This window comes from Mastacembelus armatus, chromosome 21, assembly GCF_900324485.2.
Source record: "Mastacembelus armatus chromosome 21, fMasArm1.2, whole genome shotgun sequence".
Lineage (NCBI taxonomy): Eukaryota > Metazoa > Chordata > Actinopteri > Synbranchiformes > Mastacembelidae > Mastacembelus > Mastacembelus armatus.
In genome coordinates this window covers 10,863,961-10,881,643 of record NC_046653.1, presented here as the reverse complement: position 1 = coordinate 10,881,643, position 17,683 = coordinate 10,863,961, and the positions used below count along the sequence as shown (strand labels likewise).

General features: G+C 38.4%; 1 protein-coding gene across 1 annotated transcript; it reads left to right on the top strand.

Annotated features, from left to right (window-relative positions):
• Positions 1-15,964: 15,964 nt before the first annotated feature.
• htr1fa (5-hydroxytryptamine (serotonin) receptor 1Fa) lies at positions 15,965-17,622 on the top strand. The gene is made up of 2 exons (XM_026295856.1): positions 15,965-16,008; positions 16,404-17,622. The coding sequence occupies exon 2, from the start codon at positions 16,405-16,407 to the stop codon at positions 17,620-17,622; it is 1,218 nt and encodes a 405-aa protein (XP_026151641.1). The 5' UTR covers positions 15,965-16,008; position 16,404.
• The last annotated feature ends 61 nt before the right edge of the window (positions 17,623-17,683 follow it).

The window sequence follows — 17,683 nt, the reverse complement described above, 5'->3', positions numbered from 1 at the left end:
CCTCCTCCTTACAGACGCACCTCTCTCGGCTCTGTCTGTGGCCAAGAAGCGCGCTCCCGTCTGCGCGTCCCCACTCCGTCGAAACAGTAAACGGGTGTCGGCGTGAACGTCGCCGTGCTGTGAATGAACACTGGACGGGGATATGATGTTCTTCTTTCACTGCCTGGGTTCTTCTGTCATATAATCAGTGGAACGGAAGCCGGGTAAGTTCATTTTCAATGCATTTAGAGTAATTCCTTAAAGGCTGGTATGCAGTTTCTGAATTAATGGACCGAAATTGAGAAGTAGGTAGTTTCCAGACGTTATGTGATAGGCTATGTGCAGATTAGATTTAATTGATATGTGCATATTTATGCTGTTGTCATCTTAACCTGGTTCTGGAAATAAGAACATTTCATCAGTGTTGTCTCATTTGTTGTACATTTTGCCTCCACCTTTATGCTGAGCGTAACTATTTCTATGCATTTAAGTCAAGGCTCAATAACCTCATAGACTTTAGCATAATCAATCAATATATCTTTTTAACATGTGTCTTTCCCCTATCAGATCTCAGACAATGATTACTGTATATAATGATCAGAGGGTGTTTTTTTTAATTCATTCATTATTTTTTATTAAGCAACATGTTCTCCAAAGATCCACTGGAATTCAACTGGAAATCTGTTTTGCAGCAAATGAAATGTTTTTCTGACCAGCTGGTCTACCTTTGGGAGCTCCCCTAAACCAAACCATGGTAGAAACTCACAACATTATATTACGTGTGATCAAGAAGGACGGTGTGCCTGTGTGTGTGTGTGTGTGTGTGTGTGCGTGTGTGTGTGTGTGTGGTGAAGATAATATGAGAAAAGGAGAGCACTGCAAATGAGGAGACTGTGTGTTGCAGCATTTCTGCAGGATTACTGTCAGACTGTGTTGGTATTATGGATAGACAGTGAGGGAATCACATAGGTGAGAGAATTGCAAGTTTTTCCATGTGCATTCCCAAGGCTGTGCATTTGGAGACATCTATTTGAGTGCATGTGTGTATGCATGCAACCCTAACACCAGAAGAGAATGCCAGTATTGAAGGATTCTGCAGAATCCCAAATCAGGTTCAGTGCCAGCTTTATTTTAATGTCCAGTGGCAACATTTACAAAAAAAATCAGTCACTATGTGCACATGGTAGACACATGGCAAACACTTTCTTAATGCTGTAGAAAGATTGTGGTTACAGTCAAAAGAGATGTGACTGGTAATTTCAGGTCTGCTCTGGTCTCCTGCATGAAAATTAAACACACCTCATGCACATCCATCATCTTCTACCTCACAACATAAAGGACACACCAGCTCCTGCATTGACAATGAGATCTGATGTTGGATGTAAATATGTATGTGATTTCCAGGGTACTGGGCTGGTCCATGCATAGCACTGCAAAGTGCTAACAGTTAAATGAGGGGTTTAAACACATGGACGCTACAGCCAGTAATTCACATGCAGTGCAGCACCAGATTGAAGACCCCTTAATTTAATAACTTGAAATATTGAAGGAGATTTCCTCACTGGAGTCTTTTTGGCCAGGGAGCCACATTTAGTTATGGTACTTAATTACAGTGGGGAAGTTATCTTGGAAAGAAAAATAATGGACACCAATAGTGAGTGGCAGTGTCAGACCAAGGACACACTGAGGCTGATGACGATATGAGGCCATGGAGCAGCAGGCATTTAGTGTAGCTCGTCCTGTAGCAATGTGCCAAGTCAGCTTTTATGTAGGGACGCATCTTTTTCTTCTTCTTCTCAATTTAACAGTCTACATACCATTGAGTACCTGTTAAGGGTCATTCCTTTATGTTTAGATATGAAACATCAAAAAAATAAAGGACTGATTAGAAACTGCAAATAGTGAACATAAAATAGCTAGAGGGCAACGGTAAAACCCAATGTACATTTCAAGTATTCACAAAAACTCTCCAGTCTGTTGGACAAGACGAGAAAAAACACACATCCTTCCAACTTTATCTAAGTCTGCATTTCACATCAGCACTTGCCATGGATGGATCATGAGAAATTAGAAAAAGCCCCTGTACCACCTGTAAAAAGCACCTGTTTGATTTGTCATCAGTTTGTTGCTGCTTGTGATTGTTATGGTGTTGTTTTCACATTCACACACGTTTTTAGGGTGTTTGTTTTCAATCTCTCTGTAGCTGTATTGAATCTTTGAATTTTGTTGATTGTAGACTTTCCAATGGAGTGGTTACCAGTTCCTTCATGGTTCTCCTTTAAGGCCCCGGATCCATCAGGCCCATTGCCCTGGCACATAATTAACCAGCAGCAGATAAAAACTGTGAATTTGAGAAGTTCCAAGTTGTGATCTCAGAGAGCTTCAGACAGCATGCTTTACACTCAAATATGCCAGTGGGATAGAAGAGAGACAAAACCCATAAATCTTTATTGAATCACCCATTCGCTAAGTGCTGTGGCAATGTGCGATGAATATTTTACTAAATCTGCCATGTCGATTTGTGACAGTTAACTGTCAATATTGTAGATGAGGGAATCTGAAAGCGTAGAAGACATGTTTGCTTGTGTTTACACCCAGTGTTTCCTCTCTGTTTACATTGTGCAGGCGTGATGTCGTCTAGTAAATCTGTGTTGTTTACAGCCTGATAGATCTCAATAGGAAACTGAAAGTTTATTGATCTGAAATAACAGGTTTAAATGTTAAAAGGTTTACAGCATCTATAGTTTTTTTGACCGCTATATGGAAAACCTACACAGGCGAATAGTGTTAGTTAGGCCCACTGTGTTTTTATACCATTGGCTTTGCTGAGACCACTCTAAGCTACAGTATTTGCACTAATTGCTAATATCATATAATAATGCCACCTTCAAATTGGAGAGTCTTATGTTCTTTGGAGGGAGTATTTGTTTTGTTGGTGATCAGTCTTAAATTTCACTCTGTCCTTTCCTGACAGAGCTGCCTTCATTTTTAATTTCATTAGTACAAATGCAGTTTGTGGAGCTGCAAAGCTCCACAAACTTCTTTTATGGTCCTGCCACATAAATTTAAATGATGAGACAAGATTTTGTTTTGCAAAAAGGAAACTAAATATAAAGGCTTTTAAGAAAGACCTTTTTACTGTTTGCTCCTAGTGTGTCTGTTTCCTCCTGTTAACAATATACAGACAGATATCTGACATACAGCTTTTCACTGATGTGTCAAAATCTGTGAATATATCTTACCTATTCATGTCAGACAATGAAATTAGGGTTTGTTTTTTTTTTATTCTCTTTCTACCCTTACATTTCTACTGGCATTGACTCTGATGAAAAGAACTGCATAAATGTTTCTCTGCTACATTAAAAAGCCCATAGCCTTCAAGAATCAATGTTTAATTAAATGTCATCAATCCATGACAGATGAAAATTCAAATTAGAGGTTTTTATGCCAAAACTATGCAAATGCTAGATAGCACTCATTGCTTTTCATGGCTCTTTGAAGACATTTCAGGTGTCCTCAAAACCAAGCAAGCATACCAGCACTACCATAGGAATACTTGTGTGTATACATGTCTGACGGGGAGACAGAGAAATAAAGTACACACAGCAAAAGAATAAGAGAAATTGTTAGTATGTTATCAGCTACTGCTGATCTGGGAATATGCAGTAACTGACTTAGTAAAGGTGAGCTTGCATCTAACTCTGAATAACCTTTAGGGTCTGAAGTAGACCTAAAGAGACCACCCATCAACTTGGCACATCTAATAAAGTGGGCCATATCTGAGAGATGGCCTCTCCCCATGGCCTTTTATTGGAAATTGACTCCTAATGGAACAAAAGTAAAAGCCTTAAGGCCCAAGAGCAGGGCCAAGAGTCTGCAGTGTCCATTACATTCCACAGAACAAGCGTGTTTGATGGAGTGAACACCACAGACTAGTGTAATTACAATTTTGACAATCTTAAAACATTTTCTAGAGTGGGGCTAAAAATGCAAAGCTTGTCCTTAGGGTGGAATGAAAGGAAGATCGTGAGATTATTAACAGGTTTTTGTAAAATATCTAAATTGATATTTTTTTACTATTCCATTATGTGTTACTGAATGTAACTTGTTGGGTAAAATGGCAATTTTATGCATGTGAATTTAAATCTAGAACACAGGTCATCAACTAGTAACAGCAAATGTAAAACCAGTTACAAAAGTTGTTTGGCAAATAAAAATTTTAAATTTACAGTTTATTCAAGCCACAGTTTGATTCATGTGGGACCCATACATGGACAAGACCCCTGTAAGTTTTTTTTTGCAATTTGTGAGTGACAAACAGTTGCGGAGTAAGGCTTTGCCACCATGTGCAATCAGCATATAAAGAGTGATTTTGTTTTGTGAAATGAGCTGCTGAGTCTGGATAGCCTTGCTAACATCACAGGAACCTTGTTTGATTTTTGCTCCCAAATGATTTAGATTCATCTCATTCTGTTCTGCTGAATGTTTTCCCCCTTAGTCGTACTCACTGCTCTTGCAGTGGCTCTAATACCCCTAGTTCAGGAACTACTGGTATATCATCAAAATTAATGCTGTTGATGAAGTTGATGCAAAATTCATCAACTTCAATGACTTCCAGACAAGCCCACCAAATTAGATGACTAAATATACAATGCAATGCGATATGAGATTTAAGTGTTCCCTATAAAATTAAAGGAACACTTAAATCACACATCGGCTCTTGGTGAACAAATTACTCAAGCTGAAAATCTTTACTAATGTACATCCTCAGTCAGAAAACTCCATCAGTCAATGGAAACCAAAATCATCAACACATGGAGGGATGTATTCAAATCACACCCACCACCAAACTGGCCATGATCGGCAGCATAATGTTCACCACGGCATCTCCAGACGCTTTACGTCTGTCTCATGTGAGGTTCATACTGAGCACATGTTAAGAGAACAGAGTGTAAATGGCAGATCTGCCCATTCTGGTGTTTTCTGGCGAATGCCAATCAAGCTGCACGGACCTGGGCTGTGAACACAGGTCATACTAGAGGATGACAGCTCCTCCTGCCGCCCTCATGGAGTCTGTTTCTGTTTCTGATTCTGTTTAGTCAGAATGATGTACACCAGTAGAGGCTGGAGGTCATCCTGTAGGGCTCTCACAGTGCTCCCATTGTTCCTCCTTGCACTAAGGAGCAGTCCAGCTATGTAATGTCCAATCCCCTGATGTCTCCTCCATGCTCTTGAGACTGTGCTAGGAGACACAGTAAACCTTCATGCAGCTACACGTATGGATGTGCCATCTTGGAGTAACTGGCCTACCTGTGTAATCTGATTGGGCTTCAGGTACTTCCTCATTCTACCAGTAGTGATGAGGACACGAGCAAAACAAAACCTGAGAAGAATCAGTCATGTAGGATAAGGACAGAGGCTTTGTCTGTGGTCACTATAATCAAAAATTTTCCCTTTGGGGATGTTCTTGCTTTTGCCTCTCCATTGCAACTGTTGTCACTTTCATTTGCGCCAAAACAGATGAAACTGATACAAAATCACTTGTGTTTCTTAAATGAGGATTCTTATCCGTGAGGTTTAACTGACTTGGTCATTAATTTTTTGAGCACTTTACAGTGTTTGCCTTTGCCTTGTCAAATGACACAAAATGTTTTCGGGTTTAACACTTCTGTTAGCAGGATAAATTAATTTGTCTGATGTCTGACATTGATGCTATAGTTATATAGTTATGTTTGAATAGGTTTACACACAACAACAACTTAACGAGGATTGTCTTATCTCTCATGCTGCAGAGGTCCACTGATGTTGATTGATTAACAACGTGTCCAAACTGTTACCATAAGCAAACAGTGGAGTTTATATCTGGCTTCAAAATTTGCATCCTGTAATTGCTGTTCATTCTTTTCTCATATATGTATTAATAAACAACAAGCACAGACGCTTGTGGATACCAATGGCAGTTTTCAAAGCTGCATTTCTTTTAAAGGGCAGATAGTCTGACAGACCAACATAACCTTCATTAAAGCCAAGATTTAGCAACAAGAATCAGCAGCAGGGCAATGTACAGAAGTTAACTCTGCATACATAACACTTACTGTATGTCTTTAAAGTAGCCATTGGTATAGGAACCACCGAGGGACTCATCTCTAAACCTCTTAAATTATCACAGACCTGACCTATTAAATTCCAGCTCTTGGCTTTGATTATTACACAAAAACAAAGCTGAAGGAAAAGTCAGGAAAAGGCTGACTTTTCCTTCTTTAGGTGCAAATTTGGTAAAAAAGTGCATTTTGCCTCAAACAAAACACTGAATGACCATTTTCTTAATGTGTGGAATGAGTCAAAAATCAAAGCTAATTTGTTAGGTTATTGCCTGATGAAAGTGGGGGCCAGATAGGACTCAGAGGCACACTGCAGCAGGTCTAGCCTTGAATAGTAGATAAGAGAGCGCAATGCACTCCAGAAAGAAGCTCAGTGCTGTTCTATCATGAAGCAAATAGGTTTGAATACAAATTTCACTTTGAGTTTTTACAGAGCCTCCAATTAAAAGGTCTATTAATTCTCACTTCTTGTAATTTAATTTCAGCTCAGTTTCAGTTTGATATAGGAGTTATGTGTCATTTCAAAAGTTCGTCATGGACCATTGAGGGTAAAACTGTTCGCAACTGTTGAATAAATCCTGAATGCTTGATAAACGAGGAGTACCTGAGCTGATGTTGCACAAGTGATGCACCAAATTACAGTGCCCGAACTGATTTACATGTGCACGAGTGTTTGATTGTGCAGTACTTGTACATTACTCATATCATGAGAATCTGCAGTGACCTCAACGATTCATTCCAGCTACTTCCAAAGCTGTTCAACTTTGTATGTGTGGGAGGGTTATAGATTCAGGCAGCATAATGTTGCATGAGTATTTGCATGTGGCAATGTGTTTTTGAGTTATACCATAACTCTGAGTCTTATTAACTTCTTGCTATGTGCACCACATCTCTGTTTCTTCTTCTAATTTATATACCACAAAATATTAAGGCATTGGTGTTGGAAGTTGTTTGTGTGTTAATACAACAGACAAAGCTCCAGTGATGCTGTTGTGTTTCTGTTGAGTTACCTGTCTTGTTTCTGCCAAAGTATATCTCTTCTACATTTCTTCCCAGAGCTGTTAGGCCCAGTTTTATTACTCTATTAATCTATGCTAGAAAGCGATCATGCTGGTACTGTACACCCTGTAAAATCCACTGACTTGATTTCAAATCCTCTGAATCTTGTTGCAATAGGTTTGCAATGGCAACACACTTTTTATAATACACAGTATTGAGTATTTTACTAGTCTCTCAACTTGAACTAAAGCAAATACTGATATTATTTCAGTAGGTAATTTAATTTAAGCGTTTTGTTGTGGAATACATAAAAGTAATTGGGTAAACTAATAAATGTCTGGGATGAGCTAATAGACAAAACTGATAAAGTATTGCATAGCATTAGATTAGGGAAGAAGTTGCAGCTTGATTAGCTTTTCCTTATCTAAAAGATCTGTGTATTGATAAGCCTGCTGCCTGATTTAATTATATTTATTTAATGCTTTAATTCCTTTTTAATTTGTCAATAAATGTAATTTTCGTTGGTCTCTATTTATGGAAATTCAATAGAACAATGGAAAGGAGAAAATTATAAAATCTGAGTTCTTTTATTACTAATCAAGCCTTGAGTTGCTTGAAAGGGTCAGATTTAAGCACCCAGCTCAACATACATCTGATTAACTGGTAATGTACTGCTGTGTTTTACTATTACTGGTGCACTGATGTGTATGTTGCATTGAACTGCTGTCACTGTTTTGCAAATTTTCTCCTTAAATCCTTAAATTCCACTCTCTCAAAATCCAAGGAATGAATAAAAAAAAAACCCCCAGATTATCTAAATTTCTATGTAACATTTTCTGCATAGAGAATTTAAACCTGTCAAATACTGTTTTAGAAAATTGTATTATTTTAGATAAAGATGGCTCTTTACAGAAACACCTGTCCCCCACAAAAGTAGTTGAGGTGTTGACATTTCAGATACTGTACATATTATTATTATTATAGAATAACCAAATAGAACACAAAAATAGGTCGCTCTGTAAATTCATATTATGTTTCATGCTTTGCAAAGTTAAATTACATTTAAATTGCTGCTAACATATATTTTCAAACTTCATATTAAAAAAAAAGAGATGTATGTATTCTGGTATGTAATAAATAAGCCCCCCCCATCTGACAGTGGCTTTTGATCGAATATTTTCAGTGCACATTAACTAATGTCTGGGCACAATCAGTGGTAAGCAGAGCAAAGCCTAATGGACCAGGAATTTGTTTCTGAAGTTAATACCTACTGAAAAATGATTTTTGAAAGCTAGATATTGCAACACCTCATAGCATAATTCATTTGATAATGTGTGATTTATTCAACCCCTGCAGCTACGGTAAAGTCATTCTTAAGCATATTTCTGTTCTAAAGCTGCTTGCTGCTGCACTCAAAACCTTTTCTCTCACCTTGCAGGTTCTAATCATTCATCTGTTTCTATCTGTGAAGATCATGCAGTTTGAGTCAGCAGGAAATCAGAAGGAAATTCAGCCATTTAATTTACACTATCAGTAGATATTATCTTCCTTTTAGCAACATGTTACTAATATATGGCACAAAGCTTCAGTTCCTTCACTTAGTTCATTTAGTTTGTCACACCGTCTATTACACAATAGGTACAACTAGAATAATATAGAAAGACAGTGTGCAAGGTTACTGCTTACTTTGTGTCATTGCCCAGTTCCTGTTCTGCATTAGTAGATTTTCACCATCATTTCAATTAAAACTTTTCTTTGCAAAATGAGGGTGTGACTTCTGCCAGTATGAGCCTTGATCTGCACCAAACTGCAAAGAGACTTAACGTAAAAAAAAAAAAAATTTAAAAAAGGCTTTACTATCAATGACATTTTAAATGTGCACTGTGTAAATTGTGAAAAATTTAGTGGCATCTAGTAGTGAGATTGCAGTGTTTGGTTTGTCTGTTCTGGGCTACTGTAAAAACATGGCTGCCTTCATGAAAGGAGACCTGCTCCATGTGTACATTTAAAAGGCTCATTCTAAAATTAAGAAAACGCAATAGTTGGTATTTTATAATTTGTAATTACACTCTAATGACAACATATTTATGAATAGTATAGATTACTGTAAATGTTACACATTGCAACTGAGATGACTGCTGAACCGCAACCTTTTTAATTCAAGAAACATCTAAATTGTGTTTTATTGATTTTTGCCTGATGATTTAAAATAGAGAAAGATTGCAATTGTGGATTCAAAGTGAACATACCAATCAATGTTTTGAAAACCAGATATTGCACTATCAATTTAGCCATTGCTTCAGTGCTTCACCCATCTCATTACAGGGTAACTCTTGTGGAAAATAAGTGAACACTGGAAGAGGATATTAGCTCATGCTGGTTTGGGGAGCTATGCATGAGGGCATTTAAATTGATTTCATGTGACTGATAATTTCAGTATTTAGGATAATCGAGTATGTGTACATGTTTGAGGGTTGTTTTTATTTTTCATATAACACACAAGGCATCTTTATACTAATGGATTAAAATGGTTACAGATGATTATCAAAGTTGCTGTTTCTCTCCACTTCAGCATACGACTTTGCATGTAAATATGTGTGCATTCATGTGTACGCGTGAGAGAAGAGGCTGATGACAGGCTGTGTATCTGGCAGCGTGTGTTGATATTTCTCAGTGTTAAGGGTCCATGGAATTTAGAAAGCCAAACATTTTGATTATTTAATTTGTTTACCTGCTGGTATTTTCTTTAGCAGTTTCCTAATCTTTCTTAATCAAATTTTTTGCTGTGGAAATTACACTTTCAATTTACGGAGAGCATGCTTATTCAGTTTTACAGCATGATTAGCGACCCTAACAGCCACTAAGTTCTCCAACCTAAACAACAATATACGTCATTTCTTTCTAAAAGTAACTATTCATATGATATCATTCCACCGACAGGCACACTGGACCTTTGTCATCATGAAAACATAAACATGGAATTATAAATGCACAATTATGGTTGTATCCATCATAGTTTGGTTCAATTTAGGTATAAAAGCAATATGGTTAGGTTTAGGAAAACATTTTGATTTGGGTTAAAAGTGTTTAGCCTTGTCACCATGGTTATGTTAATAAATATATTGTTGTTGTGGAATGATCATGGATAAAAATGTATATTTCAGACTGAACTCAACCAGTCTCCTGTAAGAAAGTCCTGTGTTTTCTGACCCATCCATCAGCACTAACTCCTAACTTTAACCCTATAGAGTGTCACTCTATAGATTAGTCACCTGATCTCCTCGTTTGCAGGCATCATAATTGCTGCAGCAGGTCACCTAGCTATAATACATTACTGTTGGTCCTACTAACCTGCTGGTATGTAATTTTTTAAGTAAGAACAGTCCTTAAATGGCTTTGACATCTAGGTCATTTCATGGGCTGTATCCACCGTTAGATACAACCCATGGGAGCATAAGAATAGCAGGTGTACTGGACTTTCATCAGCGTGGCTTATTACAAGCTGCTTAAACAGATGACATACGGTGTGGTTTCATACGGGGGGGACAGTCTCATAACAAATGGCTGCTGTTTTTGTAAAAAAAAAATACTTTCCTTGAAATTTCAACTCAAACTCAAAATACCATGTGGCTCTGTAACCTTAATTTGGAGTGAGATAATAACTTCTGCTCTTTCCTCCCTGTTCCTGTAGGCAAACAGATTTCTTTGAAGTAAATAGCACACATCATGTGTTCAGCTTTCTGACATCCCACATTTTTAGCTCCAAATTATCTTTAGTTTAGAGGCTGCTAGCAATAATATAACCAATTATAACATACTTCCCAGAGAAATGCATTATCCCCTGGTATGCCCACCTAATTTAATACATTTAACATCTGAATTTGTTTCCTTTGCTTGTGTTGAGTCCTTACTGTATATACTCTTACTGTATATACAAGTTATCTCTATTTTTTATGGGTGATGATGCACATTCTACACTTCACCAGTGTAGGATGTGTGTCTTGACAGAGGTTCAGCTGCATTATGTGATGAGGATCAAATCTGTGCATAGTACACTTGCTCACCTCTTCTGCGTTCAACCTAGCTACACAGTTTCTAGTTAATGTTTTTGTAAGATTAACAAACCAATACTGTTGTGAGGTCTAAAAGGTTTAAATTCATGATATGTGATTCTGGAAGATAAAAATAAAACTGCCTTGAAGGGCCTTTGGTAATATACTAAATACTAACATAAAATACAGCTTCCCACAGTGACCAACTGATTTGGATGAAGATGCAGAGAGAGCATTGGTAGGACGGGGCAGTTGTGTTGTCAGGATGCTTAGTGATTCAGAGAGGAAAAGTAATTTTTCATGCAACTGTGTGAGCCCAGTGCCTCCCCACAATGTCACCATGTCCCAGATGCACAGAGGTTTGTGTGGTTGTTTTGCAGTACCTTGATTTTAAAGCCTCTAGATATGTAGGTCTATAGGGGCTTAAATGAAAGTAAACTGTGGATCCTCATGTTTAATGACAATGTGCTTTGATGCAGCACTTTCACGTTAAAGACAACAAATTAATCAATAATGCTATCATGCTGCTTAATATAAAGGGACTCAGTCATTTAAAAGGAAATGCTTTTGTGCAGTATGAATGAAACTGTTGGTGACAGGCACAATTTTCTATTAATTTTAAACTTAGAAGAGGCGGAGAATTTCTCTAATTCACTGCTCACTAAATAAAAATTTAAATAGATGCTTTTTCATATAATTGTGGACACTGTCTTGTGAGTCTTTTATTCATATTTCTGTAACATGCTACAGTATATGTGTCTGCTGGTACAATCTTGACCTGTGTCAAGAAAGTTCCATTGTGAAGATATTACAACTTAAACTTATAATCAAATTTAAATATATCCATTGCTTAGTATTACTTTCTAGAAGTCATACCAATCATTAGCTGTTGTTATTGTTTTGTTTTAACATAATCTACTCTTTGTAGCCCAATTTAAGCCATTTTAGGCCACATGTTGTTTTTGCACAACTGGGCAAAATCTTAGTTCAGCCTATGCAACAGTGACTGAGGCATTGTTCCCATCGTCTGTATCAACATAAGGCTGATTTCTGCTTTGACAAATTGCTTTGTGATTCTGACCTGTACTCAACTTACAACACATTTAATGGTGAAAATCATGTCTTTATGTGACATCAACTCAAAGAATAAGTGTCTCAACTTACAAAATCATTCCATACCCACTCTACATTTGCTTTATTACACTCTGATAGCACAGAGAGGCAATTGGGTAGATAATACAAACTGTAAATACATATCAATTAAATCCGGTTAATTGACTAATTAATTAACCTCAATATATCTGAGTGAGCTATCGAAGTCATGTCACCTGTTTTTACCTACACCTAGAAATAAAAAGACAATACAGTATTGCATGTAGTTAAGCATACAGAATGAATAAAAACAAACACACAAAAAGTGAATCCCCTTTGTCCTATTTGGATTGAGTGAGCACTTGAACCACTTCCATCAAATCCAGTCCTCGGGGGGCAGCTAATACTTCTATCTGCATGAGGCAGGTAGAGAGAACTGATGGTGACATGGTGTGCAGTCGCTTGTGCAGCGAAACTCCCAGCTGTGACACGCATGAAGTGATGCAGTCAAGCTTGAAACGAGGACACAGGTCAATGAGTGAGAATAGTGAGTGCTGCAAAGTGGGCATGACAGTAGTTTAGCCCACTCAGAGTAACAAGAATGATATTACCCTTCTTTGGAAATGCAGGCCAGTGTGTATGAGTCACAGTCATATTTGCAATTAGAACATGCAGTATTTTTTAGTTCTTGTGATCCATCCAAAACACAGCTACAGTTTCTTGCTAGTGTTCTCTAATCTACAAAGTATTTTAGTCAACATGTGATGCATTTGTTTCCAAACCACTGTACTCACCTTAGAGAGTATCCTTGACAGCATTTTCTTTTCAGTCCACCTTTATCATTTACCTTTTCCACAAGCAGACATAAAAAATAAATGAGAATTGTTGTGCCCTCACACGATGCTAAAGTTAGTCATTTTTTTGCATCTTTTACGAGATGTCTGTCATACAATAAGCTTTTTCACAGCTCGCCCCCTTCACAACAACAATTGGCAGCTTGACGTCCTGCCTGCAACTGTTTATGTTTCAGAGATTGTACTCTATGTGAGAGATGCAACTTACCTGTTCTTGCAAGAAAACAGAGAGACAGAATGGATGTCAAAGTATTGCAAACCTTGTGTAATTCAGAGTGAAGGTAGTGTTTGTATGTGTGTGTGTGTGTATATAGTGTATGTGTGCTGGTTGGAGCTCTGAATGACATGAGGATGGATTAAAGTAATCTCTATATCTCATTCTCTGAAAGGAAATATTTAAATATTTTAGGATTTTTCTGCTTTGTCAGCCTTCTTATCTGTACACCCTGAAACTGTTGCCTGTAGATGACAGAAGCATCATCATACAATTTTGCTGCAGTTTGATATTGCAGTTAAATTCTGAATACATATGCTAATATTGCAGCTCTCAGAGCTCATTAAAATTTACTGAACAGTATCAGGGTGTTGTCTGTTATCACAAACTATACATAAGGAATAGATAATTAATATAGAAATGAATAAGCAGTAACATAAAAATGTAATATGAAAGTTATAATATACTTTAATAATAATGTTGCTATCAGTCAGTGAAGTAAACTGTTTTCCCTACACTCTGTTTACAGAATTCATGCAAGGGCACTGTGTTTTGTTCAGAATAAAGGGAGCTCAGTGCAGCTTATCTTCCGATGGCCTTGAGCAGAAGTTCATGTTTTAGAACATTTCAAGACAAAGCAGATGATTTCTTTGTTACAGATAATGACAGGCTGACGCCGTTAACGAATGCTGTCGAGCATCACATTTACATACACTGTCACAGAGAGACACACTCACAGAAATAGCCTATATTTCAAAACTATATTGTTACATGCATTTTGTGTACAAACACTGACAAATACGTTTTCAGGACAGCACAGCTGAAAATTCATCAGTGCAGCGATACAGTGTAACAGAAGTGCAGCAAAAATGATTAACTTTCTGTGCACAGTGATCCGCCTATTAAATACTTTTAACTTTTCTACCAAAGGTATGTGGGCAGGAGTGTAGAATTGCCTTAAAGCAATTTTATTGTCTTTAAAGATTGGAATCACAGGTATAAGTGAACAAACACTGGCTCGACTTCACAGTAGCTAAGCAATTTGTCCAGGATCAGATGAAACCATTTGTGTTTCACAATTTCTTTTTAGCCAGTACGGTATAATGAACTATATAACTGACTCTTCTCAGCAACGTGTCAGCTTTGTTAAAGTTTTTGGTGCAACTTCACTTTAGGAGGTAATTTTCTAGCACCCAAGGTGAAAATCAATTTTAAAACTTTTGCTAAAAGGCTACAATTGCTGTTTTCAACACTCAATCTGGCACTGACAACAGTGTGCTGGGAAAAGCAAACAATAGTTTTATCTTCAACTAAGTGTGTGCACAGCAAAAACACTAAGCATACATAATTTGTAGTTAGAGAAATAAATAAAATAAAAGGTTCTTTGTATCAGCATGTGTTATAAATACAATATGATTTCTGTTATGCAGTTAAACACTAAGCAGAGATGACCCAGGTGACTCAGTCTGGCAAAGGCATGGCCAGTGCCCACACCTTGAATGAGGTAGTGAAACAATACTCATCTTATGCCTCTGCACTGCTCTTGGTGGATTTCACCTACATATTATATAATATGCTAGGCTTTGTAACAGCAATGAAAATACCACAATTTCACCTAGATTTCACATCTAATACTACCGGGACCCGGGTAAGGGTTATTCACAGCTCAACAGTAAAGACAAAGTGCTCATGGTAAATTATATTAGCAACCACTTTACCATGTGTGAGGGTTAAGTGAACTGAAGTCTTTTCACATCTAGTTGTCAAGCAGCCTTGCAACCTTTTCACCCACCCAACTACCTCCATGCTGCTGGGGAATTGAACAGTCTCAGTAGAGACCTGACAGTCAGAGTCTGGCTGCTCTTGCTCCATCACCACATTAAGTAAAACTACTGTACTTATGTGTTTCTATAGCAACAGTTTCTACTTGTGTCTTGAGGATACTGAGCAATGCGGACAGTGAGGGAGACCTGCAACAACAGTCAGACATCAACATTTTGATTAAATCATATTGACTGATGCTAATTCAATGGGCCACAAATACTCGTATATTTCCAGTATAAAAACTGTATTTTTTTACACTGTAGCTGCAGATTCTGAATATTTTTGTTTGATGTTCTATGACTTACTTGGAGTATGTGCATACAGTACCAGTAATTCCAAAAAATGTTTGGATCTCTTCTTTCCAAAGAAGTTTCATTTTATCAAGTTTGGAAAGTCTCTGTAACACTTAGACTGTCATGTTCCAGTAGAGTGTAACATATTAATAACCAATCTAATTACCAGAGCAATCAGTCTATCCCTACCTTGATGGTAAAAATATATGTGGTGAATACACAATTTAGATCCACAGACTCAGTTTTAGAGAAGGAAGCTTACGTGAATTAAGTGAAACAGAGCTTCTGAAAAAAACATTGACACCCTCTGCAGTCATTTGTACTGTTGTGTAAGTGTATTTGTCCTTGGCTGTAACTTTACTTAACAGATTTTAAGTATATATATATATATTTTTCTCTCTCTTTAATCTTCTGTCCTTGCATTCTCTCTCTCCTGTTTTCTCTCAATTCGTCTTTGTTGATCCGTCCCACTCTTTCTCTTCCAGGTGTTGGTGTGTTATAGAGGTGATGTGATGGCAGAGGTAGCAGGCAGGACAGATCAGAGCAGACGGTCTGCTGCACACTGAACCAAGTGGGTGCAACACATCAGAGCCTAAACAGGTAGGAATAGACGCTTAGATGTTTACTTTTAGAGTTTTACAAAGTTTTGTGGGCGAGTGGAAATAAAGATTTACTAAGCATTGCCAGTCACTGCTGTTTCGAGACCCTGAATGCATTCTTTAAAGTCCATTATCTTTAAAAGCACATTTTGAATGAAAACCTTTCTTTCATCTGCTTTGACATGTATGAAGTGCAAAAAGCAAAATCATTGGCTGTGATGTTTAAATAATATACGAGGTAGAATAGTTGCAACAAGGAAATTTTACAGCATTTTAACGGGTTGCTCAACACATAATATACATAGCAGTCATATGACAGATGCAGTTAATACTCAAATTCAAATACAATCTCCTCACACTCCCTTAATGTCTGATGTACAACTGTCTTGCTTGCAGAATGGATTTCCCCAATTGCACTGAAGGAGTATTTGCTACAAGCAGCAGCAGCAGCGGCGGTTACGACTCACCGGAGACCACTAAACTCCTTCCCAGTAAAATCCTGCTTACGCTCACCCTGTCTGTACTTGCTATTCTGACTACATTCTTCAACTGTCTGGTGATCACAGCTATTGCAGTCACTCGCAAGTTGCATCACCCAGCCAACTACCTTATCTGCTCATTGGCAGTGACTGATCTGCTGGTGGCTGTGCTGGTCATGCCCTTCAGTATCATCTACATTCAGAAAGAGAGCTGGGTCATGGGCCAGGTGGTGTGCACTATCTGGTTAAGTGTGGATATCACCTGTTGCACATGCTCCATCCTACACCTTGCTGCAATTGCCGTCGACCGTTACAGGGCCATTACTGATGCAGTGGAGTACTCGCGCAAACGCACAGGGGCTAGGGCTGGGGCGATGGTGGCAGTGGTGTGGCTGTTGTCTATCCTCATCTCACTTCCTCCTCTACTGTGGCGACACTACAGCGGAGATGCTGAGCAGGAAGACCAGTGTATCATCATTCACCATCACATGGCCTTCACCTTGTACTCCACCCTCGGAGCTTTTTACATCCCCCTGCTGCTTATCCTCATCCTCTACTATAAAATCTACAGGGCTGCTCAGACCCTCTATATGCGCAGGGAGGCCAGCCGAGCCAGCCGTCACTCCTGCATGACCAATGGGAGCATGATACCCTCATCCTACCCTGCTGGAGATGGTGACATTGACGGGGGGCCTCGAAGTCCAGAGCCCATAAGCCCACAAGAAAAGTCTTTCTCTGAACCCTCAACTGAGGAACCTCCACGTGAACGGGTGCGTGTGTCGGTGAAGGCTTTCCAGTGCAAGCCTCGCCGGCATGAATCACGTAGTGAGTCACGTAGTGAGTCACGACGGAGCCAGCTCTACCAAGGACCACGGATCTCAGGCTCACGGGAACGCAAAGCAGCATCAACATTGGGGTTAATAATAGGGGCCTTTGTCATTTGTTGGCTGCCATTTTTTGTCAAGGAGGTGATAGTAAACACCTGCAGTTCTTGCAGTACCTCGATGGAGATGGCTGACTTTTTGACATGGTTGGGTTACCTCAACTCGTTGATCAACCCTCTCATCTACACCATATTTAATGAGGACTTCAAAAAAGCTTTTCAAAGACTTGTTAGGTGCAGTCATTACCTCTGATGGTCACAATTATGCTTGACCACACCCACACAGCATCTAGCATGTAATAGGGAGATGGCCA

Excerpts from the sequence above, each read along its gene's own strand:
- htr1fa (XM_026295856.1), top strand. The coding sequence starts at position 16,405 with ATGGATTTCCCCAATTGCACTGAAGGAGTATTTGCTACAAGCAGCAGC.